This window comes from Fusarium redolens, assembly GCF_020744475.1.
Source record: "Fusarium redolens strain MPI-CAGE-AT-0023 chromosome Unknown BKA55scaffold_29, whole genome shotgun sequence".
Classification (NCBI taxonomy): domain Eukaryota; kingdom Fungi; phylum Ascomycota; class Sordariomycetes; order Hypocreales; family Nectriaceae; genus Fusarium; species Fusarium redolens.
In genome coordinates, this window is record NW_025763692.1 from 24146 (window position 1) to 50339 (window position 26194).

General features: G+C 43.3%; 8 protein-coding genes across 8 annotated transcripts; 4 read left to right on the plus strand and 4 right to left on the minus strand.

Moving 5' to 3' along the window:
* Nucleotides 1-360: 360 nt before the first annotated feature.
* On the minus strand, nt 361-3303 carry BKA55DRAFT_681170 (uncharacterized protein). Its single transcript, XM_046198240.1, has 5 exons — nt 2989-3303; nt 2568-2871; nt 2154-2298; nt 1235-1487; nt 361-1157 (listed from the first exon to the last, which is right to left on the minus strand). Exons 1-5 carry the CDS (start codon nt 3020-3022, stop codon nt 520-522), a joined length of 1374 nt encoding a protein of 457 aa, XP_046041844.1. The 5' UTR covers nt 3023-3303; the 3' UTR covers nt 361-519.
* A 281-nt stretch (nt 3304-3584) lies between these two features.
* Nucleotides 3585-3782, minus strand: BKA55DRAFT_528292 (uncharacterized protein; the record flags this gene model as incomplete). The annotated part of the gene is made up of 1 exon (XM_046188990.1): nt 3585-3782. A coding segment is annotated over one exon (198 nt), but the record flags the coding sequence as incomplete, so codon positions are not given.
* Nucleotides 3783-4536: 754 nt separating this feature from the next.
* BKA55DRAFT_717775 (uncharacterized protein) lies at nt 4537-6132 on the plus strand (the record flags this gene model as incomplete). The annotated part of the gene is made up of 1 exon (XM_046200934.1): nt 4537-6132. The coding sequence occupies one exon, from the start codon at nt 4537-4539 to the stop codon at nt 6109-6111; it is 1575 nt and encodes a 524-aa protein (XP_046041846.1). The 3' UTR covers nt 6112-6132.
* A 6395-nt stretch (nt 6133-12527) lies between these two features.
* BKA55DRAFT_585029 (Ppx/GppA phosphatase family-domain-containing protein) lies at nt 12528-14749 on the plus strand. The gene is made up of 2 exons (XM_046194406.1): nt 12528-12865; nt 12986-14749. The coding sequence occupies exons 1-2, from the start codon at nt 12738-12740 to the stop codon at nt 14697-14699; spliced, it is 1842 nt and encodes a 613-aa protein (XP_046041847.1). The 5' UTR covers nt 12528-12737; the 3' UTR covers nt 14700-14749.
* Nucleotides 14750-15096: 347 nt separating this feature from the next.
* Nucleotides 15097-17045, plus strand: BKA55DRAFT_668263 (aspartic peptidase domain-containing protein; the record flags this gene model as incomplete). Its single annotated transcript, XM_046197887.1, has 5 exons — nt 15097-15138; nt 15819-16178; nt 16239-16847; nt 16905-16955; nt 16995-17045. The coding sequence occupies 5 exons, from the start codon at nt 15097-15099 to the stop codon at nt 17043-17045; spliced, it is 1113 nt and encodes a 370-aa protein (XP_046041848.1).
* Nucleotides 17046-20310: 3265 nt separating this feature from the next.
* On the minus strand, nt 20311-21049 carry BKA55DRAFT_217447 (heterokaryon incompatibility protein-domain-containing protein). The gene is made up of 2 exons (XM_046185210.1): nt 20854-21049; nt 20311-20793 (listed from the first exon to the last, which is right to left on the minus strand). Exons 1-2 carry the CDS (start codon nt 20886-20888, stop codon nt 20349-20351), a joined length of 480 nt encoding a protein of 159 aa, XP_046041849.1. The 5' UTR covers nt 20889-21049; the 3' UTR covers nt 20311-20348.
* A 1491-nt stretch (nt 21050-22540) lies between these two features.
* On the plus strand, nt 22541-23458 carry BKA55DRAFT_668264 (uncharacterized protein). The gene is made up of 2 exons (XM_046197888.1): nt 22541-22846; nt 22908-23458. The coding sequence occupies exons 1-2, from the start codon at nt 22770-22772 to the stop codon at nt 23182-23184; spliced, it is 354 nt and encodes a 117-aa protein (XP_046041850.1). The 5' UTR covers nt 22541-22769; the 3' UTR covers nt 23185-23458.
* A 21-nt stretch (nt 23459-23479) lies between these two features.
* Nucleotides 23480-24751, minus strand: BKA55DRAFT_546303 (pyridoxal phosphate-dependent transferase; the record flags this gene model as incomplete). Its single annotated transcript, XM_046190905.1, has 8 exons — nt 23480-23493; nt 23578-23593; nt 23698-23807; nt 23842-24023; nt 24075-24228; nt 24270-24501; nt 24534-24644; nt 24749-24751. 8 exons carry the CDS (start codon nt 24749-24751, stop codon nt 23480-23482), a joined length of 822 nt encoding a protein of 273 aa, XP_046041851.1.
* Between the last annotated feature and the right edge of the window lie 1443 nt (nt 24752-26194).

Below are 26194 nucleotides of genomic sequence, written 5' to 3' on the forward strand. Positions count from 1 at the left end.
TTAGTTAATAAAGTTTAATAGACTTTATAAGTAAAATTTTAATAATCTCTTACCCCTATTTTTATTAGTATATATTTAGTTTTAGTAAGAATAGTTAATAAACACTACTAGAAACCGTTATTAGATTGTTATATAAAAGGGTATGTGTTTTAATTAAGGAGGAGGGGTTGCGGGGAGAGCGGTAGGCTGCTAAGGTTGTTGAAAATTTGCTTGCGGATTTTGGATTAGGTAATGCGGGCGGGGCTTCGAGCTCCCTCGACTCCTTGCTGGGATCCGGAATAAGGTTTATCCGTCCCGCAGGGAAGGTCTTGGCGCCAGTTGTGTCTCCTGCCCGGGAGAGCAACATCGCAGCCTCACATTAAACACATTAAACACGGTGTCGGGATGTCAGTGGCAATGTACCTAGGCAAGCGTGGGGGAATTGGGCAACTGGTTATGTATTAGGTATTTTTTTGCTAACTGCAGGATAAACAAAGCAATCAGCTCACGCATCCTGGCCGTCTTCAACGTGCCTCAACTCTAATCTCCCATCTCGTCGTCGCCCTGATCGCCACTATTATCATCAGATATAATGATTATCTCGTGCTCGGTCTCGTTGTTGCTCCCCTCTACGACCGACTTGGCCTCCTCTGCAGCTTGCTTGGTCTCCTCCTCACTTTTCTTAAAGCTCTGCATAATTATATACTCATCAGGCCATATATCAGGATTACTCGTAGGTTCGAAGTCGTAGTCGCAGTTAGGGTTCAAGGTTATGTTATTCTTGCAACAGTACAGCGCGATATCTGTTGCGTGGTAGATGTGGACTTGTTCAACAGGCCTCCATTCTGCCTCAGATTTGCGGCGGCCCTGGAGTTGTACGAGGAAGCGGTCTGGGTGCGGTACATCCTTGGGGGCGTGGTCGAGGATCTTCTGGACATGGATGCCGTTGCTAGAGGTAGTACTTTGGAACATGTTTAGGCCTCTGTTCCTCTCCAAGAACGCGTAGACAAGTGGTTCATTGGCATCTTGAAGTTCTTTCTGGAGTATATAGCATAGTCGATCTTTCATCTCGGTGCGGCCATTTTTATCGACATAGGTGAATTGCTCTGAGCATAGCAATGAAACCCTTCCGCTCCCGGCGGTGGTCTTTGGGTGGAGGATCTCGGTAATGGAGGCAGCTGCGATGGCACAGGCAGGTCAGCGAAACCGTCAGATAAGGCGGCAGGGCAACACCAGCAGCGGAATGTTTACATACGGTCTTGGCAGCGTTTGATAGACACCTTCTTTTCCTTTTCCTCCTTTGTTGAAGATGGTAGATGTTGTTGTCGTTGAGGGTTAAATGGTGATGATGCTGAAGCTGGAGGGAAGTGGAAGGAAAAGAGGAAGAAGCCTTCAATGGAGTTGTGCCTTCTTCTGATCCGGGCGGGGCTGTGAACCAGAGTGAAATTCAAGGCCGGCGGCGGCAGTGCCAGCAACTTGCCTGGTATAACGAGAAGGACCACCAGGTCCTGCAGTAGGATTTGTGTTCATTATTATAATAAGTAGACTAGAGGTGAGTTATGTTTGTTGTAAGCACCGAGCTGAAAGTGCTTTGGTTTCTTGCAAAAATTGGGATTAATGAGTGGTATTTGTTAGGATGCTGGCGGAGTGTTTAATTAAAGCCCTTGAAGAGGCTCATGTCGTGACGGCTTCGGTGGTCTTAATCGAAGGCGCTTGGGGTTTGCTGTGATGATAACCACCGCGGCGGGTTAGATCCTGTTATCTTATCAGCTGGCGTCCGAGATCTAAGCCTGTTATGGTAAAGATCCAGCTTCCGGTGGCTGTATGTGTGGCGTATGTGGCTAATGGTGTAGGGTAGGGAATACAGACGCACTCTAGATACTGTTTAACTTCCTTATATCCTCGTCGCGTATATAAGCATTGTAATTATTATAGAACCATAATCTGCGGACTTTCCTCTTTACAATCCTTATTTTCTTTTTCTTTTTTCCCTGTTGTGAATCTAGTTGCCCTCTTCTTTGTGCTCTTTAGCAAACCTCATTGAATATACCACATCACAACAGGGTCACTTTTTAGCTCCGATGTCGACTTGCACAAAACACAACACCGGTGCCCCCGATATGGTTAGAGTGTCTAGGAATAGCACCATGATACACACAGGGTTCTAAGCTAACCAACCGCAACCCTAGATTATACACAAAGGCATCCCTGCATTGTAGATTTAGTGTTATCCCCCTGACGGTTCGGACCGAGGTCTCCATCTTCATCTGCAGATAGAGCTTTCCATCGCGCTCACCCCGCAGACCGCCCTCGGCTGATCTGCATCACATCTAGAAAAGCAAAATAAGCTTTATCTTAACAATACCGACGGATTTTATCACGCGTTTGACCTTGGTCTCGATCTATACTTTCCTAGTTATATTTACCTTGTACAAATGCTTAGCCTGTACCTCCTTCGCGACCCGAACCTCCCTGCTCGTAGTCTTCTTGCAAAAACGGAAGTGGGGCTGCTTAAGTCATCGAAAATTCGGTAGCATATTTTAGATTAGGTAATGCGGGCAGGGCTTCGCGCTCCAACTTCAACATACCTACTCGAACAGCGGCTTATGCTTCCCCTCACTCCAACGCGCTCGTACAGTTGTCTCCTCGACTTGAGTTCCTCAGTCACAATCACCTCACTCCAACGCGCTCGAACGATGGCCTCCGCGGCTTGAGCTTCCTCATCAGTCACAGTCACCTCTCGAATACGCGCTCGACTCTCAGAGGACTCTCTCTTTATCTTCAAGATACTCGAACACAAGCCAACTAAGACCGGCACCGAGCTGTATATCCAGTGGGTTAGGTACAGCGAGGACAAGGCATCCTGGGAGAAGGTAGATAAGATCTGGAAAGCTGCGCCAGTTATGACATATTACTACTACTCTAACAATTCGATCGCAATTCCGAGACTTCTTGCCGACTTGGGTGAGCTAGGCGAGGATATTTCTTTTAAGGAGGTTGATGGCATACTTAAGATTATAATTTCTAAGAGCTTCTCAAGCATTAATGTCACGAAAACGAGGTCTTTTCATCGTTTTATTTAAGTTGCTCATAGAGGGCGATACAGCTGGATCGGACGTAGGTCCTTCTCGACGGGTTGTGTGGTGAAACCTGTTTCTTGTAGGATTGACTGCTGTAACCACGCCAAAACATGGATCCTCCGATATCACATCCAAGAGAACACTTAGAACTTGGCATGCTCAGCTGTTGTATTTCGTTATTCGATAAAGCATAGTGTATATCTATCTATGATGTTGTAGCCGTCACTATGTCGGTGACCTGGGGTACTCAAGCGTAAGGTTCCTGCAGCTCTCGGCAAGCCATGTCACGGCGACTGTAATGCATTGCTAAGCCATATGTAAACGGCCCAGAGAATTAGGAAATGTAAGGTCTGGCCCATGACGTGCACTACTTTATAATAGGAAATTCAGCCCTTGATCGAGAGTCACTCTATCACAACCACACTATAGCATGCCACGATGCATTATTAATCCAAAAACAATAAACCTTAACTGCTCTAGACGATCATACGGTCTCAGGGGAAAAGCTTGCTTGAGGAAAAGGAGTCACTGTATATATGCGAGTCCAGACAAATGAGGCGTACAAGCATAAGCGTTGAGGAAGCTTTTAGTTACTTTTGAGTACGCAAGTATGCCACTGAAGTACTTGAGCACCATCGAGCTTGGTCGGCCATCCGTCAGCCTTTCTGTACGGAGCGCCAGACTCAGGCCGAAGACAAGCTCAGCAAGGGTGGAAAGGGATGGGCCCTATCAGCCCTCTCGGCGAACACGCGATCTTAATAGAAGTGTGTTCAATCTAGATTGCCTTCATTCACAGTGAGCGTCGGACTGGACAGAGTTACTGAACAGGTAGCAGTCTGCGAACAAGCAGTGGTTAAAACAGTCCATTGATTGCAGATCTAGTTAGGCAGTGATCATGGTCTCTTTGTGCGTTTGCTCAGGTGAATGTCTTTGTCTGACCACATAAGCATTCACCTTCAGAGGGTTCGCTGCCTTGGCGATAGCCTTAAGGCAGCAGATCTTTCCAGGCACTGGCTCTCTTTCTTCCTTCAACATCTCACATCACAGCTCACAGTAGATCTTGCTTGAGTTCATCAGGGTATCCAGCACCCCGGATTCAGAATTGAAGAACAGACAAACAGTGGCCCAAGTCTTAATCCTCTGCCACTGGCTCTGTCAGTTTAGCTCAGCCAACTACCTATACCTGTATTACAGATATACCGCGTTCGTGATGACCGGCCCCTGCCTACCCCCACTTATTGACAACCACTGGCAGCACATAAATATGGCTAGAGATCGTGACCTTCTCCTTAAGATGTCTTAGGCAGACAATACTAAGGAAGAGAGTCAATCCTCGATCTATATAACGCCACGACTCTATTTACCTCAACTACAACTTTTCTTCTCTCAACATCTTTCATCTCAAGACTTTTCTTCTATCTCTCAACTACTTTCATCCCCATCTACAGCTCTTTCTTCCATCTGTCATACCATTACCATGGCTCTTCAGGAGCCTAGCAACCGAGAGCGCCGCATGTACTATTATGGCCTTCCAAGCGGCCCAAGACTTGTCGCCCGCTCTAGCACCACGCCCTGGTCTCAACCTCGTGAGTGGCCAGAGCGCAAGAAGCTGGGCGTTGCTACAGGCCATAAAATCCAGCAACCATGGAACGATCTGCAAGGATCACTTCAGCAGCTCATCATCAACACGCTCAGCGGCATCGACTGGACCGCCATAGACATCTTGCGCGTTAGCTACGAAGACACATATGAAGATAAATGCCCCGTCACCATGTTGATTTCCGTATCCAAGGACTCGACTTCGTTCCGACAGGCAGAAGCAGCAATCATCGCGTGCAGGGATATTCTCATCCGGTTCGGGCTCGATGACGTTGAAGTTGAGATGAAGGAAAGCATCGTCAGCACCGCTGCCTCGAGCCCAGGTCCAGCTACCTCAGACCCGATAACCGGCCATAAAGCCCCACGCCTCGATCCCGGCCCTTTCGACAACGACATATCCGATCTCAAGTACAACATCAATCGCGACATCTCAGAGTACATAGGAACGTCGATTGCTTCAACTGATGGGTTTAAACAAGGAACAAAGGGCCTCTATCTACAAAGCAACAACGGCAAGACATATGCACTTACATGTCGGCATGTTCTTTTTTCCGACAATGACTGCAAGGAGTACCGTTACCAAGACGGACATAATACTATCACTAAGGATGTTATCCAGCCAAGAAAGAACATTCTGAGCAACATAGTAGAAGAATTCAGGAGCAAGAAGGAAGCACTTGATCTGACTATTGATCTCACTGCAAAGCCATTGTATAACACTGTATCATACCAGGCGCTGCGTGTCGGTAACTTACGAGAGCAAACCTTGCGACAATCTTGCCAACCCCGCATTGATCAGTTTGACCAGAAGGGCTGCGCTATCCTTGGTCACGTCGTGTTTTCGCCTCCAATCGAACTTTGCTCTCAGCGTCTCAGACTCAGGGATTGGGCGCTTATCGAACTTAGCCAGGATATTTTTACCACGAAGCTCAGCGAGCTCAGAAACAAGGTCCCAGTCACACAAAAGCTCTCACTGATGCTGGGCGAGGTCAAGGAACTCCTGGCCACAACTGCCCTGCGGCTAGATTTCACTTATTCTCTTGAAGTGGCCATTGGACCACGTATGGTTCCCGAGAGTGATCTAGAAGATGCTCTATCCAGAACCCCGACCGAAGGTAAGGGTCTTATTGTTATAAAGCATGGCTTTAAAACTGGATTTACTATTGGACGCGCTAATGGGATCCGTTCTGTTATCCGCTATGCCTCTGAAGCCGTTGGAGAGGTCATCTCTAGTGAATGGTGTATTATTGGGATAGATAAAGCTTTCTCTGAGAAAGGGGACTCAGGCGCTTGTATTTTTGACCTGGAAGGTCGAATTGGCGGCATGATTACCGCAGGATTGGAAGCTGAGAACATTACTCGTGGTGGGTATGACGTCACGTACGCCGCGCCTATGCAGTGGCTTTTGGACGACATCAAGCGACAAGACTACGATATCAAGCTGCCTAACTAGACCCATATCTCTAATAAGGAGTTTTTGAGGACTTTGAGGATTTATGAAAAGTTTTGATGAGTTTTGGTTGGACTTTGTTAAGTATTAGGAAACTTGATGGTGTTCTGAGGATGAGATGTCAGTCTGGACTGAACTCTTATAGTGTAGACCAGCCTTGGGGAAATTGTTAAAAGGCTCTTTTCTTAGTAGATAGAAGTAGGTAGATCGTGTCCCGAGTTAAATAAGAAGGCATTGTAATAAGAGTGCCAGAGTTATCTAAGCGCCCTAGCAAAATTGTTATGCATCCTATCCAGTATATACTAAATCACTATCACCTCCCTCCAAAAGCCCCCTTTCCGTTTCCACCCCTAGGCCTCATAATCACAGGCCTATTATGCCCCTAGTACATCCTCTCCAACTCCTGCACCTCCAACCAATCCGTCTCTTCAAATCTCCTCTCCTGTCAACGCTTCCAACTAAACCCTCACACGCGGCACATCAACATCGAAATCCCGCCTCTAATAAATCCTCTCCCGTTCGCGTCTTTTCGCGTTGAGAATCCTACTCAATATCCATATTAACGAAAGCAAGTCAAGTGCCTCTTAGGTCGCTATCGTCTAATAGCGAGGGCAAATCTTTCCGAAGAACATGCTGTTCTTAGACAAGCCGACAAATCGGGTGAAGTCCTTTCTACCCCAAGGCCTTCGGTAACCGCATGCCAAAGAACGACTCGGTCCTCAGGACGGCCAGGGTAGCATGGTTTAATGCAGCTGGTACCAACTTCCTCTACCTCCAATTACTTTTCCTCAGTCTCTTCTGCTATATCCTGGGCTCCCTATACCAGCAGACAAGCAATATATATAATCTTTAGATTATCTTTATTAACTACGATAGGGGCGCAATCGGTCAGGCTATGCAGGGTACGTACTCATCTCTTCAAGGGAACAACTATCCATCCTTAATTAAAAGACCACCTTCCGATCTTCTAACCAAGAGCGACCTACTAGAAGCGGTTTACAAGATAAGATACTAGGCAGCTTTCTTTATAACCAAAGGCGCTTTAAGCCGGCTCTAAGAGGTATTAGAAGGGAATAGGATAGCATTAGGATATAATAACATAAATATAATAGGATATATATAAAACAAGGCTATATATATACCTATTATTAACTCCGCTATCTCTGCAAACCTTTAGCCTCTATTAGAAGTTGCCAGAGTTATATATAGTACTAGGAATAGGACAGGCAATATTTAGTCTATTTCTAGCTAGACTTCCCTATCTATCCTAGCTAACTTATAAAAGCTTTAATTTATTAATATTAAGCTAATATTATAAGAATTAAAAGTAATTTATAATACTATAGTAATTATCTTAATTATAATTAAAGAATTCTGCTATTTTAATATAGTTAATAGTCTTTATACTTAGTTTAAACTATATACCTATATTAACATATATTATATTATTATAATCTAGCTTATTCTTTTTCTTATTTATATATTTATTAGGTTACTTTATATTACTAATACTATCTAGGCTTTTAAAGCAGGCTAGTATATTAATAGTAATTAATTTATTTTATCTTAAATTACTATATAACTATTTACTTATATTAACTTTCTTACCCTTAATATCTTTATAATATAGCTACTACCTCTATTTATCCCTATAGCCTTTATCTATTAGATTATCTTAAACATCACCTCTTTATTATTATTATTTAATCTAAACCTAGCCTTTTATTAAGTTAGGTATATATTCCTAGCTTATAAAGTTTACTAAGTACTTCCCTATATCTAGTTAAGGGGATGCAATCCCTAGTTATACTATGCCTTATTAATCCTATTTATATAGGAGTTAATTACCTTTATTTTAAGTGCTCTCGGAGTCTTCTGCAGAAGCTACTTTGCCATAGTTAGAGAAGAGCAGCAGGAAATGGAGGGGCAATGCAGGAGGCTCCTACACGGCTTTAGGGTAGGGCAACCAAAAAGGCCCTCAAAGGTGCGATGGTCTGTGAACTACTTGGGTAGGGCCTAGAGACCGGCCACCCCGTGCTTTCCTTTACACCGTAAGTGCCCGTGCGTCAAGCACGGGGGGTAGCTTGACTAGGCAAAGGGTCGGTTAATAAGGAAATAAATAAGCTACTTTTAATTTATATGTAGCCCTACTAAGAAAATAGGTCACTCGTTTAATTAAATTGTTACCGTTTGCTGCACTAATAATGCCCGCAATATGTCATTACCCCTCATAAACGTTACAACGAAATCACCACTTAAATATCCTTAACACTAACATAACTACTTCACTCAGTCACAATAATTGCAATTTTCATTCAATTAAGCTAATAAGTATATCAATTAAAAGCCCTTAGCCTGCTCTTTCTGCAATATAAAGATAGATCGATCTTAATACCGGAAACCCTAATGTCTCGCGGTATACTGATCATAACCTTGAGATGCGTACTGTCGCGGCTGTTAAGCTTCTTCAGGAAGGATATTACTCCTCAGCTATTAAAGCTGCTGCGGCATAGAGGGTATTATATAAAAGGTTGCTTTCTCGACAAAAAGGAAAACATCCTATCTCTAAGAATGGCGGCAATCATACCCTTTTTTCGCCGGAAGAAGAGAAGGCGATCCTAGCTTAGTGCTGGCGCCGTGTCACTCAAGGACATTATATTTAACAGCGCACTCTTCGACAGCATGCTAATTCTGTTTTAAAAGCTACAGGGAGAGCCCCTACTGCATCTAGATACTAGGCAAGGCGCTTCTTACGCCGTCATTCTTCTGTTTTTCATAGAAGGAAGACTTCAACGCTTGAAGCACAAAGAAAGGCGATAGAAGACCGAGTAAATATCGAAGAGTAGTTTAAAAAGTGGCACGATTACACCAAAAAAGGCATAGATTATAAGGGTCTTTGGAACATCAATGAGACAGGCTTCCAGATTGGATATCTTAGAAACGGGATTATCATATGGACTTTTCGAGCTGTTGACCGGCCTATCTTGATCGATGCACATAAGACAATAAGCGTCACGGTCATTAAGTCGATATCAGCAATAGGAGCTATTATTCCTGCCTTTATTATCATGCCAGGGGTACAGTTACCGTCTCGGTAGGTTAATAATGCATTAGAAAAAGGCATAACGATTATCATAACACCAAAAGGCTATATCGACGATATCGCCGCGCTAGAATTCTTCAATCACTTTAAACGGCATACGCGGTCTCAAAAAAATCCACAAAAAAGAACAATATTACTAGATAGCTATAAGAATCATTTCACCAAAGAGCTTTTCCAAAAAGCCCAAGATGCAGGCATAGAGCTCTTCCCTTTCCCTCCTCACTTGACGCATATTCTTCAGCCGCTAGATATTGGGCTATTTAGCTCATATAAGCACTAGCATCAAGAAGTCCTTTCTCATAAGATTGCAGATGGCGCTACAGACTTTAATAAAGCTAACTTCCTGTTTCATTTATAGGAAATCCGCCGCAAGACTGCTAAGAAAAGCACTATCATCTCATCTTGGAAGAAGACCGGCATCTATCCTTATAATCCCGCAGCCGTGATCGACCGTATGATCAACCCCTTATCATCACTATCTTTAGAGGTAGCTAAGGAGTCGTTACCCGGCTACATATCACAGGGGTCATCTTCTACCTACAGCAGCGATAACAACTCCGAATCCGATGAGGTTTCTGAAGTCTAATCGTCTCGAGAGCTATACCATTCGATTCCTTTTGATCAGGAGATTCGATTAATGTCAACGCCGCCTCCGCACGTCAACTGGATCGAAATAAACACGCCACAGCTGAATTTGCAGAAGATCCGTCAGTATGAGGAATATGTGGCCCTCAGGATCGAATGCTCAGTGGCCTCGGGCACGCCCCTGACTCCCTCAGTGTCACATATTAATGAGAAGGTGCGAAAGGCACACTCAACTCTCGCTTTAAATGGCATTACAGCGACTCAGGAGATGCGCCTGCTTAAGGAGAAGAACCTTAGACGCTCTGCCCGGGATCAGGGGATAACGATTATAGCAAATTACGGGCCAATTACTGTCTATGATGCCAGACTTCGCGTCGCAAAGGATCAGCATAACCGACTGGCCGGTCAGGCAGCAGAGGAATCGCGCCTCCACAATAAGGAAGTAAAAGACAAAGTTATCTATCTACGACGATGGATTGCAGCAGTCAGGAAGCAATTGAGAATAAGTCTAAAGCTATTACGGGTTGCTGACCTTCATAGCAGCCAGCCGAGCTATTCTCAGAAGAAGAAGCTATTCACAGCAGGTGATTTCTATATAAAGTCACAACACCAAGAGTTTCTGAAGTTAACCGCGTTGCTAGGCTTAAGATACCGGCTTCTCCGCGAGCTTGACGATAAAATGAAGCAATCCAAGGAGAGAGCAAAGCAGGCAGTGGAATCAGGAAGTCAGGAAGTCATTAAGGTCTTCAGATTTCACTGGAATCCCCTATTCCTTCTTCCATTTGACTATAACTTCAATATTATAAAGGAGGCACTGGAATTCCTTGTTGCAGATGAGGAAAAACGCCGCTCCAATCGGAAGAAGATGTCGTTAGAAGCTGACGGCTTGGAAATCGTTGAAGATGACGAGGAATTAATTGATGAAGAAGATGATGACTCCGAAAATGATGAAATAGTCGTTGGGGGAAGTATTGAAGTCGATTAGGGCGAATTCGTTGTCCCAAGGGATGAAGAAAATACCGAATAGTTGTGACAGTTGCTTGGTGTTGTTGCGATATGCATTTTTGGTGATGGTTGCAAATGGAGGGGTTAGTCCGGTCACAATCATGTAGTTAACAGTGAAAAAGGAGGTACTTTGTAATTTGGTGGGGCATATATATGAATTCAAGGTAGCTTTTTTTCCCTAGTCAACCGACCCTTTCCCCAGTTAACGCACCCCCCGTGCTATAGGCACCGTCACTGGTGACTGACTAAAAGCTAAGGGGTGGCCGGTCTCTAGGCCCTACCCAAGTACTAAAAGGGGCGAAAATTGCCTATGGAAAAGTTGAAGTTTTCATATAAGATCAGCTTAACAGTCTGTGACCGATTATGGAATCCCGAGCGGCATCGATAGCCAAGCAGGCTCAATGCAGACTAAGCTATGGCTAACAAGCATTGCATTCTCAATGGGTATTTTTGAACTTCCTTCTTAAAGCGTGTATTTTTAAACTTGTTAGTAATCTTGATACAAAAAGAGAATTTTACGGTTGACTTGCCACTGCATGGCTAGGGATGATAATGACCAAAGGTTGTCAAGAGATGAGGGAAGACATTCATAGCACGGGTCTGAGCTTTTCTATGAGATTGAGCATCGCTGGTTTATCATTCTACTCATTGCTTCTCTTGTCAAGAATGGGCTCATCAAGGGGGGAAGAGTCTTATGGCTACTACCTTGGCTGCTGACAATGGGAATACTGCTGTTGGATATGTGCAGCTTGAAGGGCAAGTTCTATCTGGCTACATTGGTCCGTTGACAGAACCGACAAGCAATCACCATCCGCATCCGTTGGCCCCAGGTCGGGCTTTGGTGAAACGGTTCTATCCTCCCCTTTGGGCTATTGTGTGGGTAGTTGGTATGCTGCCTGAAGTGTGTTTTGAGATGTGTTATTTAGAGTTGAATCTGGCTGAGAGCTGACGCTGACTGCACGCCGTACCTCGAGGTTAGACTGAGTTCAAGCGGCAACTTTCGCTCGATCTCCGCTGCACTCAGCAGCATACACATGCATGTGGTAGTGCTGACAGGCGCGACTTTTCCATAAAGTGGCTGCTTATCATTTAAGGGCATGATTCATTATGATATATTCCCCAGCCGTATGAACTTTGTATAAGATACTGTGTCACAATAATGTATTATCGTCATGGCAGAGGATGGTGTTACTTCTTCTGACAAGAATGCAAAGCTGGATGCTTTACACGACTGTATCGAGCAATAAGGATCTCTAGTTAATGTGAGTTATATGGTTCGACTTTTCCCGCTTCAAGTACGCCTTTATTTAGAGTTTTAATCATGCCAGAACGTCCGGAGGTAGTGTTGGTCCCCTTCCGCTTCGTGTCGGAGAAGGACGTAGCGAGGCGCTGTCCATGAACTCTCATTTACATGGACATGAATGGAGCTGCTGATCATGGCCGTGGAATAGATTGTGGATGGTATGTATTCAGCAGTAAACTTTACTTGATACTCGGCATTACTGTTCCCGACTAACCGAAACTTTTAACAGGAGTCGAAATACATCAATATCCGTTTATTTACAAGTAGTATCATTGGCTAATGCATTTTCGTCAAGCATTGATGTTCATGTCTCACACCACCTCAAACTCGAGCCAATTATATCGATGGACTTGACGTATCTATGAGAGAGCGTTCAGGCGCCTGAATGTCAACGTTGTATAAGACCATCGATTGGAATCTGGACATAAATAGCTAATTCAACCCATCACCCTTTGCAAATATCTACTTAAAAGTCATTTTACAAGCTACAATTCGCCTACTACCCTCACTTCTATTCACCCGTAGGATCATTAATCGTTGTCTTGTTAATGTCATTACCTTGATCAACTCTTCATCCAGATCCTTCGGCTAAGCTACCCAAATCATTCAATTCGGGTTTTCTCAAACGTTGTAATGGATTTCTCCATCTCCGATTATGAAATTATTGTGGACTCACATTCACCTGCCCCCTCTATAAGACCCCGAGATGAACTGCAAACAGTGGATTCCTCCTACTTGCGGGGTATAGTGGATATGGGGAGGTAAGTAACGCCCTGTATGGAAACTGAAGTACGACAAATTATTCCTTGGCTATTAATATAATAATAAACGGGTCTTGAAAAGATGGAAATTATTGGCGTGGAGGCTGACAGATATACTAGTAACGGCATCCGATTCTCCGTCACGGATCTATCTCCACCTTTCTCTCGTATTCTTCCTACAATCCATGTGTATCGTGTCAGTATATCACTTTACGACGCCCAATTTGATCCAGAGACCGGCCACCAAGTACCTATCCCACCTGATACTATTGACGACGTTATTGCTGCGCTGAATCGTTTCAAAATTGTCTGCACCGACCTTGGCGTTCCCCAAGCGAACATCCATGTTGTCGCCACTGAAGCAACTCGAGCTGCTCTCAACTCTGCTGAATTCATAAAGAAAATAAATGCAGCTACCGGACTTGTCGTTGATATGCTCCCTAAAGAAGATGAAGGACGTATCGGTTCTCTAGGTGTTGCAAGCGGTTTCTCTGATATCAGAGGACTTATGATGGACCTTGGCGGTGGCAGCACTCAGATTACCTGGATTATATCACAAGGCGGGAACGTCCGCATTAGTGACAAAGGATCAATAAGCTTTCCTTACGGAGCTGCAGCATTGACGAAGACTTTGGAGGACCTTAAAAGGGGTAAGTCGAAACATGAGGCAGAGAAAGCACGGGAAAAGCTTCGCCAGGAGATGACAAAGAATTTCGAGGATGCATACAAAAGTCTCCGAATTCCTGAAAGCTTAGTTGAGGAAGCAAAGACAAATGGCGGCTTTCCATTGTATCTCTCCGGGGGTGGATTTCGAGGTTGGGGCTACTTGCTCCTTTATATGAGCCAGACTGGCGAGAAGCCTCATCCCATATCCATCATTAATGGATACACTGTTGGAAAGGAAAGATTTGAGAACACAAAAGCCATGGAAGAAGTTGCTCGGAATGCCCATTCTGTCTTCCGGGTTTCAGATCGGAGGAGAAAACAGGTTCCTGCCGTCGCGTTCCTAATCAACGCTTTATCCAACGCGATCCCTCATGGAATCCGACTTGCACACTTCTGTCAAGGAGGTGTGCGAGAAGGACTTCTATTTAGAGAGCTTGAGCCTAGTATCAGAGCTCAGGACCCTCTCGAGGTCACTACCCAGCGTTTCGCCCCCGAGTCAGTCGAGGCCCTCTACAACCTTCTCATGTTCTCATTTCCTAAGCCCTCCCAGGGTGGGACTCGCAGATTCCCAGAGTCCATCAGCAAGCATGTTATACGAGGATTCGCAAATATCATGTATGTTCATACCATCATGGATAAAGAGCTTGCATCTACAGCAGCAATGTATAGCACGAGCACTGGATTACTTGCCTTTACTCGCGGGGTTTCGCATGAAGACCGAGCCAGACTTGCCCTTATGTTGGAATCGCGTTATATGGGAGAGCTACCCCCACGCGAGAGCAAGTTCAAGGAGGCACTCCAATCTATTATTACGCCAGAAGAGGTTTGGTGGGCTGCATACCTTGGCCGAGTCGGATACCTACTTGGTCGCCTCTATCCCTCAGGGAAAGTTGATGAGAGCAAGCCTCGCATTGTGCTCTCATCTGAATGGGCTTGGGATCTAGGCCATAAGAAGAAGGGGGAGGGTGTTCAGTTGACTATATCTATACAGAAGATGAAACATGATCCCGCAAAGCTAAAGAAAGCTTTAAGAGATCATGTGAATATAGTGGAAAAGATTGGTAAAAAGAAGAATTGGATAGGAGGGCCAGATGGCTGGGGGATGAAGGTAAAACTGAAAATTGTAGAAGAAGATATCTTAATCTTGTCTGATAATAGTCTTTATTAGTATTTATTAATAAGTCTTAGTTTTATTTTATATTAATATTTTAACTGACGTTTCATTATTTAAGATTATTCAGGAAATTATTTTACTAGTCTGCAAAGTTTCCAGACACGATAATACAACAGGATCTAATAAGATTCTAGGTAAAGTAATAGAGTAACTCACTACTAAGCTATAAACTATTTAAGATGCGTTTGGGACTTTCTGCATGAGATGTGATAGTAGGAGGGGTAATCCCAGCACAGAGCTCCTAGGTCTATTTAATTATATTTATCATAGCTTATTTTTGTCTCAGCCCAACGCTAACTACCGAATCCTAGTCTGATCACTATAGGCAGGTTAGAAAGATTTGCCGGAGAGCTGGCATTGGGCTGGGAAATTTCGACTTAGCAGGCTTACGATGCTACCTCCGAAATTACCAGACAAGACCGCTCTATCGGAGGTAAATCATGTGAAAGCCTTGGTAACCAGCTGTTCAACGGACACCCTCTCTTTTCTATATCACGAACCAAGTCTGGCTACAAATAATCAGAAATTGTCTTTTACCAGATGCTAACCAGCCATCAAGTAAACAAGACCATACATATGTGTAGGTTATGCTTTCACATGTCAACTATTCCTTCCACTGTTACCATACTTTGAACATTATGACAATTTATTACATCACGTTATAAACATCATTTTAGCTAGTCTTCCGCAATTAATCGGCATCTAGCTCAAATTGGGAGTGCCTTTCGGGACGAAAGGTTCTGCTACCGCGCAAACCTCCCTGTTTCCTCTCTCCGCCACTGGTTGATGTCGCCCGGATTTCAAGCTCCTCGTATAATGATTAAATAAGCAATCAACAGCGATTTGAATGGGTCCGTCAGTGAAGATATAAGAATATAATAAATAACCCTTAGTAGCTGATTTAAGAGCACTGCTTCTATTAATTTTATAACTTGCAGTATAAATTAACCCTGGCCCCATTATCTCTTTACTTCTCACGTTTCATCTCTTCCAAAGTTACTCTGCTACTGCTAGTCATTTTAATATTCAACTCCTATATCACAAGCATATCCTAACAAAGAAGGTATCTATCAAGCTTAACACAAATTCAGACTCAACCATGGCCTAAGTAAGATCAAGGCCAGGCGAAACCTGAACTACAAGCCGCACGGCACCAAATCCTACATTCACCTTCTTAACCGCTTCGGATTTGAACCTACCAAATCCGGACCGTACTTCCAAGCTCACCGAATCCAACAACGTGGACTCGCTCACCCTAGATTTGATGCTGCTGTAGGCGGACGTGCCTATCAGACAAAGATACTTCAGAAAAAGCTTGGTGCCGATGGATCTCTGGATGCCGGCGGAACTCAAATTGGAGAGGTTACGGCAGAGGACGTGCCGTTTGATTCCACGTACTTGTGCGAGGTGTCCATTGGCACGCCCCCTCAGAAGTTCAAGTTGGACTTTGACACTGGGTCCGCAGACCTTTGGGTGAGCCTTCCTAAACCAGGCCCTAAAACAGAGTGCACAATTCTAACCAGGTACCTAAAGGTAGTCTCAACAAAATTGAGTAAGAGAATCCAGAGAGGTCACAATGTCTTTGATCCTTCATCTTCCTCATCGTTCAATGAGCTCACCGATAAGTCTTGGGAGACCGTTTATCAAGATAGGAGCCGCGCATCAGGAGATTGCGGCTCAGATAATCTTACCATTGGTGGTTTGACCATTGAGAATCAAACTGTCCAGCTCGCGTCGGAACTTTCCTACCAATTTGCCCAGGGCACTGGCGATGGTCTTCTTGGCCTTGCTTTCCCGTCCATCAGCACAGTCAAGACCAATAAGTCTCCAGACCCTGCAGACACTCCTGTTATTAACATGATCAAACAAGGTGACATCCCCGAGGAGGCTGAGCTCTTTACCTCGGCGTTTTACAGCCAGTGGGATGCTAATTCGCCTGAGTCATTCTACACTTTTGGCTTCATTGACACTGATCTTGTCTCGAGCTCCGGTGAGGAAATTACGTGGACCGAAATTGACTCGTCTGATGGTTTTTGGATGTTCCTATCTGTCAGTGTCTCTGTGAAGGGCAAAACTATCAATCTGTCTGGTAATAAGGCTATTGCAGATACTGGTATAACTTTAGTCTTGGTTTCTAATAAGGTCTGCGAGGCGCTGTACAATGAATTTCCTGGGGCGCACTATAACTCGACCTAACAGGGCTATGTCTTCCCTAAGAGCACAAAGGTAGAAGACCTACCAGAATTCAAGGTGGCGATTAGGGATAAGCGGTTTATTATCTAGCCCTAGGACTTGGTGTTTGCACCTGCAGATAAATATAAGTGGTATGGTAGAGTTTAGTTGAGGGGCAAATTGGCCTTTGATATTTTTGGCGACTCTTTTCTTAAGTCGGTTTACGCGGTAAGTCCTCTCGAAGCTGAAATTTCGGGAAGCATGCTAATGAAAGATAGATTTGGGACCAAGGCAATTAACGATTTGGAGTCGTTCTAAAAATTGAAGTAACTCAGAATCTGGACCTTATGCGTATTACTTAGGGGATTATATTTATTATTTTGTTAAGAAGGTTTTGCAAGTATATGCGGAACGTTGATGTGGATGATGCTTGCTCCTTAATTCCTTGGTGTAATAATGTTTTGGAATATATGCAACATCTCGACGATGAATTACTCTCGCAGCCAATGACATAATATTGTACAATGATCAATATACAAACCATCCACTGCTTGACTCTACTCCAATAGACATGTGCGTCGTATAGAGCAACTGCTCACTACTGTCGGAAACTACATCATTACCTTGTCAAGTCCTATAGCTATATTATAGCAGCCTTTAAATGAAACAGCAGCCGACATCGTGACTTAATCACCATTACTTTAAAATAAACAAGACAAGTTAATATAAGATATACAAGTAAACAAGTTACTTTTCTAACTTTTAATATTTTCCATTCCACTCGAACTTGAACAGCAGGCCCCTCCGGTAAAATACTCCCCTGATTATCAACTATTTACATCGGCAACTCATAGTTCCAAACAACTCCAGTTCAGCCACTTCTCCTCACCGTTAAATACGAGGTAGCTACTACAAAAGCTCTTACTGATATCAGTAGCCCTCCCAACCGCACTGCATCTTATGTGCCTTGCAGTTCAGCCGTCTCTTGCTACCCCACCACCTGAAACATATCAGCAGCCACAATCACAATGACGCCCGAACAACCAACACATTTACTTACTGGAACGAACCAAGCCTTTTTATATCATTATATGCAGCATGTATTGGCTGGTGCACTGGCCAGTGAATGTATTATCGGCATCGGCTGTGCGTTTAATGCCAAATTAGAGAGAATAGGTTGATGCGGTTGCTCTGACGCTGTGATAATGCTACGCATAGGTTGCTTGATTTGGGGAGGCAAATCGTGCTCTAGTTAACTACTAGGCAAGTTATCTTAAGTATCCTTAGAGTCTTAGATTATTTATATTATATATATTTATAATTACTATTACTTAATATATAATCTATATTATAGAGGTATATAGTTTAATAATTCGGTTTATTATACTCTAAATAAGGCAGCTTATATAAGATCTAGTAGGATTACTTAGCATTTCTTATATATAGAGCCTAGTTTATAAAGTCTAATTACTATTAATATAGATATAATTAGGTATTATACTCTAAGTCTACTATATATATATTCCTATTTAAAAAAAAAAATAAGAAAAAGATAAAAGTAATTAATTATAGCTAAAGAGATATCTTAAACTATATATTATTATATCTTACTTACTTCTAATAAATTATACTATCTAAAAGAGGCTAACTATATGGCAAACATTAGCTATAATTAATTATCCTGTATTATTAAATATGGCGTTAACTTGTAGTTTACTGCTAGCATAATATATCTCTAGACCCTCCTCATTCTCATTACTATGTAAGCAATTTGCAATTATACTTCCTAGTATCTTGGCCGTAGCAGCTATAGCTAAAGCCGCTATCACTAGTATTGCTTTGCGAGCTTGACCCACTGACATAGAGCGAATATTAATCTCGCCATTTGTCGGTTCTTTTCTTGGCAAAGCCATGGCAATTTTGGAAACCTTCGGGGACATTGTTTAAACCTTGAGCGAGGCCTGTCTCGAGAGCAGCTTGACCGCGGATAGATCGTTTTGGCAAAGTCCATAACATAATGAAACGCAACAAAAGGGCCATATGGATTTTATTAGCTATATAATTGTAATACTCCTGGCAGATAAATGGTCTATTAATTCACCATCCATTGCTCCATCAATATAGCACTCCCTAACCAGCCTGAACTATGTTACAGAGCCCCAAATTCATGGGATCTCTACGGGACGCAATATATACGGCGTCTGCATGCCAGAAATGATATATACGACATCATCCTCTCTTGTTGCAGCAGGCACAACCCCAAGTCAATGGCCAAAGGTAAGGCAAAGCTTCCGGCCGCCACATATTGCTTTCATTCTTGATGCAAAGTCCATGGTAAGTGTGAGAACATTTCCTGGCCCTTCGGTCTCTGCTGCACATTGGGAGTCAACCGTAAAGCTGTAGCCGCGATTTCTTAAGCTTTCGATCTCGAATGCGGCGGGGTTATCTGTCAAGATGTGATATGCCTCGATCAGGCTGTCTGGGTCGGGACGCCAGCTCGAATCGTTGTTGATCCGGTTGCCAATGAGGGTCCGAGGTAGCACTGTACGATCTGAAATCCGAGCCGCCAGAATCTCCGCTTCAACTAACCAAAGTCGATGAGTGCGTGGATCCATTGAGAGATGATTATAAGGCTGTATGCTTTGAGCAGCAATTCCGTCAATCAAAACTGCATTTGTTCGGAGCTGTCCCAGTGTAGGATCTATTTGAAACTGAGGCCTTGAAGGACCGCCGGCGGTATACTTATAGCTCAGGGTGTTCGGCAGGCCTTCGACTTCATCACAGAAATTCATCATTCGTTGAATATTTCCTATCCCAGGTGGAATATGGATACTGATCAGCTCAGTGATCCTTTGCGTCTCCCTTTCCCAATCTGGAACCCAAGAAGGAAGATCCGGGTTGTTATTGGATACACTTATCCCGGCATGAGGCAGAACAAACTCAGCGTCGTGGACGGATTCAAGTAATTTGATTGCAGTTGAACGGAACAGCTCCGTTGTGGAGATGTTCTGGCAAGGTCTAATCTGCCTCGCGGTATCGCTATTCGAAATGCCTAGGAGTGCATAGATTTTGTCGCGGGGATTAGTGGCTTTCAATCTCGAGCAGACTGATAACATAAGACCAAAGCAATGTATGGTTTCCCTGTTATGGGAAGACTCGGAGTTCCAGGGGCGGAGGCCAAAGGTTGTATTCCAGCATTTGATAACATCAAGAGCATCATTCGCTGGAAGCTTGCTTTCCTTGCAAATGTCTAATATCGCCTCTGATTGCGATAACGCCCTCATGGCATAGCAAATCACTTCTGGCCAAAGGTAAACGCCACCAATATAGAACTGTAAATTGTGGCCCAAGCCAGCCTCTTGGCATATCCAAGCTCTGGTGAAATAGCGATGAAAGACGAACTTCATGAAAGCCCCTCCATTGCGGAGAGTTTCTGTCCCAATAATTGAGGAATTTATCTGATTGTATATTCTATAACTGAAATTTGTTAGAGATTTCTGCAATAGTACGCGCAGCCATCGACGCGTCGAAATTGTCATCTAGCCAAGCGACTACACGGTATGCGTCGATGTAGATATCTCTCATCTTCTTGATCTGACTTTGAACCTCTTCGCCGTTCTCCTGGTTAATGCAAATTTGGTCGATCCATAGAAAGCGATCATGAATGAAGGATCGCCTAGCATGCAGAAGTTGGTGGAGGCTCTGACTAATGTCGTGTCGCCTACCCCAGATTGCAATAGATCGCTGAAGAGATGTCTCCCTCCAGGTGTAAGACATTGCCTCATAATGATAATCTTTTGCTTCTGCTAGGGGCACTGAAAACAATTTTACTTGAATTATCCCGCCGGCAAACGGCTTCCAAGATCGACGAGGAAGGTAGAGCAGTCGAATTTCGTCCTCATCGATTGGGACTAAGCTGTAATAGAAATCAGCAAGGTTGACCTCCTGATCGCGATTTTCCATCCAATCCCGGTACTTTATCTTCAGGTAATAATAAATCTTTAAGCGCATTTCAAAATAGTAGTTATCAAGCGGTTTTAACGTCAGCTAGGCAAAGAATGATTCGGAAATTGACTCCCAAGAGATCCCCATGTTTGGCCATCGGCTGCCAAGCTCACAAATTACTCCCGAAGGAGAGGGGTAAGGACGACAAATGATAGAGGGTCGCAGTTCCAACTGTTGGAAAACATATGATGATGGATTTCTTGCGGGCGGAAAAGTAGTGCTGCGGTAGCAAAATGGGTGAGCACGCGGATTTGGTTGAGTTTACGATGCCCACCAAATTCATCATTTGGGACGTCCAGGAAGATGATGCAAGCTAGCTTAATATCCAACTAACATCCGTAGAAAACAATTGCCAAATATGTGGACACAACCCAGTTGAGTGGATACCAACGATGCAAAAGAATTGCTATTATAGCGGCACTCGCATGGAGACAGACGGTTTTCAAACGTAGGTGTGTAGTGGGAACGACAACAATGTTGAATGTGCTGTATCCAACAATGGCGGTATGCCTCACGGAATCCCAAGGCAGACGGTCCAGAAGATAGCCTAGAATGGTAGACCAAAACCCTATGGTAGCAAATTCCCGATATCGCCATCCGAAGTAGGTGTTAAGCTCTGTGGGCGTGGTAGTTTTATAATAGCCTGGCAGCGGTGTTACTGAAGGAAGCCGATTATATAAGTTTGCCATTTTGACTATGTGTGTCGCCTACAAGCTACAGAAGCCTACAAGGACCCTCTCAAGTTAGAATGTAGAGACAGGATCAGGATCAGGGACAAAGGCGGATTACCGATGGACTTAATTAACAAACCACCTTGCTCCTGGCACAGAAGATAGAGTAAATACTAATCGTTCCGAATATGTCGCCAGTACCTCTCTATTAGAGATATAACCGAGAGTGGACATTCAAGCTAAATGCGAGAAGAGGGACTGTAAAGATTTCTGTTCCAGACTGGTTAGAAGGTAGTTTTTTGCCTCGAGGAGTGAAAAGGTATGTAAAAGGTCTATTATCCACTATACCATCTGACTGAGTTGGCCTTCCGGTTACCCGAGCCAGTGGCGGTCTTGGCTGTCTTTTTGAAGGCATCTTGTCTACCTTATGATGGCTTCATGCAGGCGGGGTAAACATGTCACCTTATAACTGAGACATTGAGTTGCCAACCTGCACTTTCAGTCTGTCACAACTTCCACTGAACGCTCAATGGCCCTGTGCTTGTATCGCTAGGCGGTCAGCTGCCTGCCATCAAGCCCTATGTAGTTAGTCTGTGCTGAGGGGCTTTTATGGCTGACACTAGGCTGAATAAAACACTACTTCTCCGATTATATACGGAAGTTAATTGCATTAATTAGGTATACTGCATACCAGAGCGTAAAGGTGCAAGCTATTAGAGATCCCGTAGTATTAGTGCACAGCCACTTCAAGCGGCAATATTATCATGTAAAGTTTCCAAGCTCGCCCGTTAGTCCATGCGTCGGCTTGGGATTAGCCCAATTTAGTCAAGTTATCCCTAGTGGCTTGCATAATATTAGCGCCACAACGCCTTGTCAGCAATTTACACAGTCAAGGCAGGAACGTTTGGTCCTAAAATCCTTAGGTTAAAACTGCTATTCTTTCCTTTATATTGCCGATTTGCCGAGCCTTACACTCATTTTAACAAAGATCCATGGTCGAGACTCAAGATCATAGCGTAGTGCAGCTAAATATATGCATCTCGAGGTAGTTGATGGATATTGAATAATAGTCAGCATTTGCGCTTTCTGTTGCAGAAACGCCTGCTTAAAATATAAAACCATGTCCCAAACCACAAGAGAGTTCTAAATTGCTTTATTACACTAAATATTTATTACTTAATAAAATTAAAGTTAACTACACCATAAAGTATTTATTATGTCTTTTATTATAGATTTACTTAAGCTTTTTATATGTCCTATTTCTCAATCAGATGAGCCTGAAACTGGTGCAGAGTAAGCCCAACCTCATACTTTCTAATTACTCAAGAACTCGCTAATTTAGTAATTCCCTTAGCCCTCAGCCTTCCTATTTCAACACCAACACCACGGAGCCTGATTACAGTGCCCAGACTCCATCTTATGAGTCACAGTCGCCTTCCTATAACGCCCAGCCTTTGTCTGACAATATGTCGTCAGGTGGGGAAGGGGCTGTGCAGAACCATAACATTGTCAACCAAGCCTGGCAGACAGCATATAGCAACGCACAGGAATATGTGTCAGATGGGACTTATACACAAGAAACAGTATATGGCAATAGTGTTACGACTGGGGGTGCAGCAAGCTACTTATGATGTTGAACTAGCCTTGTGCAGCTAACAATCTGCCTGACAGCCGACCCCGCCTAGCGTGGCTTTATTAACTGTATGTAGACTCTATGTGGAATTGGGTTAAGCTTGCTGGGTATATGGAGGAACTCGATGCCTGGGGGTAGGAAGTCGGACACAGGGACCACCAATACTAGCTAGTCGCTCCAAGTCCTCATAGAAAATAGAAAGCAGGTACTTATTAGCAAACCTTTAACTATTCTATCCTCTATTGCTTTATTATTAAAGGCAGTACTGTAGCAGTAATTTAATATTATTAAATTTAACTTATAATTACTATTATTATTGTAGCGATTTTTATTCTTACTATTATAGTTATATTAACTATTCTTATTAACTTAGCACTTTTGGCGAGCTTACTGTATGTTTTTACTATCTGTAATATAAATAATATGAAATCTCCTATTTGGAATTAAATGTAATAAGGTTGCAGTTAGCGCCTTATCACTCGTCCTAATAATTACCAGTATATCTACATACAATGGGTGAGGCGCCAAATATAGAATGAATCTCATTCTTATAGACCAAGTCCATAATGTCCTTCTTGCCCATGAAGACGGATATTAGATAGTAACTTAGTGATATCAGTACTGTTGTTGTATGTGGAAAAGCTCCTTGACTTACCGCCAGTAGCAGCATTGCCCATGATGACCATGTCGGGTTCAAGGGTTGCCTCATGCTGGTAGGACAAATCCTTGCTATTCGGGCCATATCCAGTCTGAATCTCATCACAGATAAGCAGAACGTTGTGCTTTCTGCAGAGCTCCTGGGCAACCTTCAGGTACTCAGTTGGAGGAACGATAGTGCTATAAAGATTTCGGTTGCTGCTTCAGTCACGGTTACTATGTCAAACATACCCGGCCCAACCTTGAACAGGCTCGATACATAGTGCGGCAAGATGGTGAGCGTCTTCCTCAAAGTAGTTAGTTAGGGCTTTAATATCACCGAACGAGATAAGCTTTCCACTTGACGGAGCATACGGGCCAACATTGGGGAGATGCTCGCCGAAGTCTAATGTCAAGGTAAGTATAAAGATCGTTATGTTTTCATACGTAACTTGCGCTTTGCTGCGACAGTAGCCATGGGCATAGTCAATAGAGTCCATCTGTGGTAGCATTGATCGACAGTCGAAATGTGAGTTTTGTCCTGAGGAATACCCTTGTGGAGATAGGCCCATCCTCGTGCAATCTTGTCAGCTGACTCGACGGCTTCAGAGCCGCTGAGCATTGTCACGATTGAGCCGTAGCCGAATTCCTTGAGGCGCCAGCTGTTGGCTTTTCCAAACTGTTTTAGGTCAGAAGGAGATTGCTTCCTACCTTGGTTACCCGCTGGGAAAATTCTATATAGAGAGAGCTGATGCTATACGTCCCAGCGAGGGGAAGCTTGTAGACGTGATCTGCAGCTGCCTTTGCGAATTTGGCGTTCGACTATCCAAAGTTCATAACTGCGAATTGGCCGATAAAGTCGATGTAGTCTTGATCGTCTACATCTTGGATGGTGTGACCATGGGCGGATTCAACCGCGACCTTACCATTATTAGCCAGGTATAAGTCCAAGCTAGAGTGTATAATGCAGGGATATATACAGCCAGCCACAAGCCCCAGGCCGGAACCAGCTCTGGCACCCAACAACAAGGTTGTGCAATGGAGAAACGGCGACGAGACTGAAGAAGAGAAAGCGGAAGAAGATACACATCGGTTCTCCGAGGATCATCAGAGGCGCATGTTTATCCAATCGGCCTTCTGGGACAGGCTGGAAATGATAGGGGCCATGACGGAGCGATGACCGCGAGATGCGCGGGCTGCATTGAACTGCATGGATAGAGGAGTAGGGGAGCTGAAGGTCGCAGAGCATTCAAGAGTCTTGCTGCCATCTATAATCTCGGTCAGCGATAACGATACCAGTCGATTTAGACGAGCCTGGTGGGATTCTTTATCTACTCGAGTAGTAAGGGTATACTAAAAGAGATAGGTTTATACTTAATAGAGAGCTAGTTTAAAGATTTTATAAATATTAAGTAAGAAGTCTTAGTAGTTGACGTAGGGGCAATCACGCAGAGAGGGAAAAATGGAGATTTAAGAATATCTAGGCACCTATCTAGCAGATACTTATAGAGGCGTTGAGGAAGCCTAAATTAATGCCGCAGAATAACCCCCTTATATGGTAGATTGCAGCCCTTGCCTAATCGGCGGTGTCATCGGATGATGGAGATGGTAGTGGTGACGTATATTTTATTAGCCGAGGGCGGTTTCATAAGAACCCAATGCCTATAGACATCAACCTCGGTAAATAGCTGCAAGCCATAATGCACTACAGCAATGTCCTCGTGCTTCACTATGTCTTCTTAACCTTATCGGCAGAGTCAAGCAGAGTAACAGAGGTGCCAAGTAGACTAAATATAGTAAGCATTAAATCGATTAATGACGAGGAGAGTTCAAGGTCTGCTAGAGTACCTGGTGATAGTAGACTAGTATATTTAACAGCTGCATAGGAGTCTGTGGTGGCATATATAGATAACCTAGCAAATAGCTATCTTGGGGGGAGTATAATATTATATTTAAGATAAAGACCTTGTTTTATTAGTAAGGGAATCCTTCTTTTAGCTAATATTATTTTATTTATTTTAAGACTTAAAGATTTAAGTAAGTAAATTTAAGAAGATAATGGTTTAGTTTTTAGCTATAGTTTTTAAAAAGAATATAATAATCTTATTATATACTTATAAAAATAAGATTACTTATCTTATACATAAATTATATAATTAATAATATATTTATTAAAAGTTTATAATAGCTATAAAAATAATAAGGTTTATTTTACTTAAAGGAGATAATAGCTAATATATGATTTTAACTATATTACCTAGATTTATATAACTAATATATTAATATAATTTACTTTTAAAATATTTTTTATTTTATTTTTATTCTAAAATCTTTAATAGTATTAATAAATAAAATTAATAAATAAGATTAAT

Bases quoted from the DNA above. Each gene is read 5' to 3' on its own strand.
- BKA55DRAFT_681170 (XM_046198240.1), bottom strand. From the start codon at position 3,022: ATGCTTGAGAAGCTCTTAGAAATTATAATCTTAA. The intron at 2,872-2,988 runs GTATGCCATCAA...TAACTGGCGCAG, and splicing joins CTTAGAAATTATAATCTTAA to CTTTCCAGATCTTATCTACC. The intron at 1,488-2,153 runs GTTAGCTTAGAA...ATCCTACTGCAG, and splicing joins ATAATCTAGGGTTGCGGTTG to GACCTGGTGGTCCTTCTCGT.
- BKA55DRAFT_585029 (XM_046194406.1), top strand. From the start codon at position 12,738: ATGGATTTCTCCATCTCCGATTATGAAATTATTGTGGACTCACATTCA. The intron at 12,866-12,985 runs GTAAGTAACGCC...CAGATATACTAG, and splicing joins GGTATAGTGGATATGGGGAG to TAACGGCATCCGATTCTCCG.
- BKA55DRAFT_217447 (XM_046185210.1), bottom strand. From the start codon at position 20,888: ATGCGCTTAAAGATTTATTATTACCTGAAGATAAA. The intron at 20,794-20,853 runs GTACCGGGATTG...TTTCTATTACAG, and splicing joins TATTATTACCTGAAGATAAA to CTTAGTCCCAATCGATGAGG.
- BKA55DRAFT_668264 (XM_046197888.1), top strand. From the start codon at position 22,770: ATGTCTTTTATTATAGATTTACTTAAGCTTTTTATATGTCCTATTTCT. The intron at 22,847-22,907 runs GTAAGCCCAACC...TAATTCCCTTAG, and splicing joins GAGCCTGAAACTGGTGCAGA to CCCTCAGCCTTCCTATTTCA.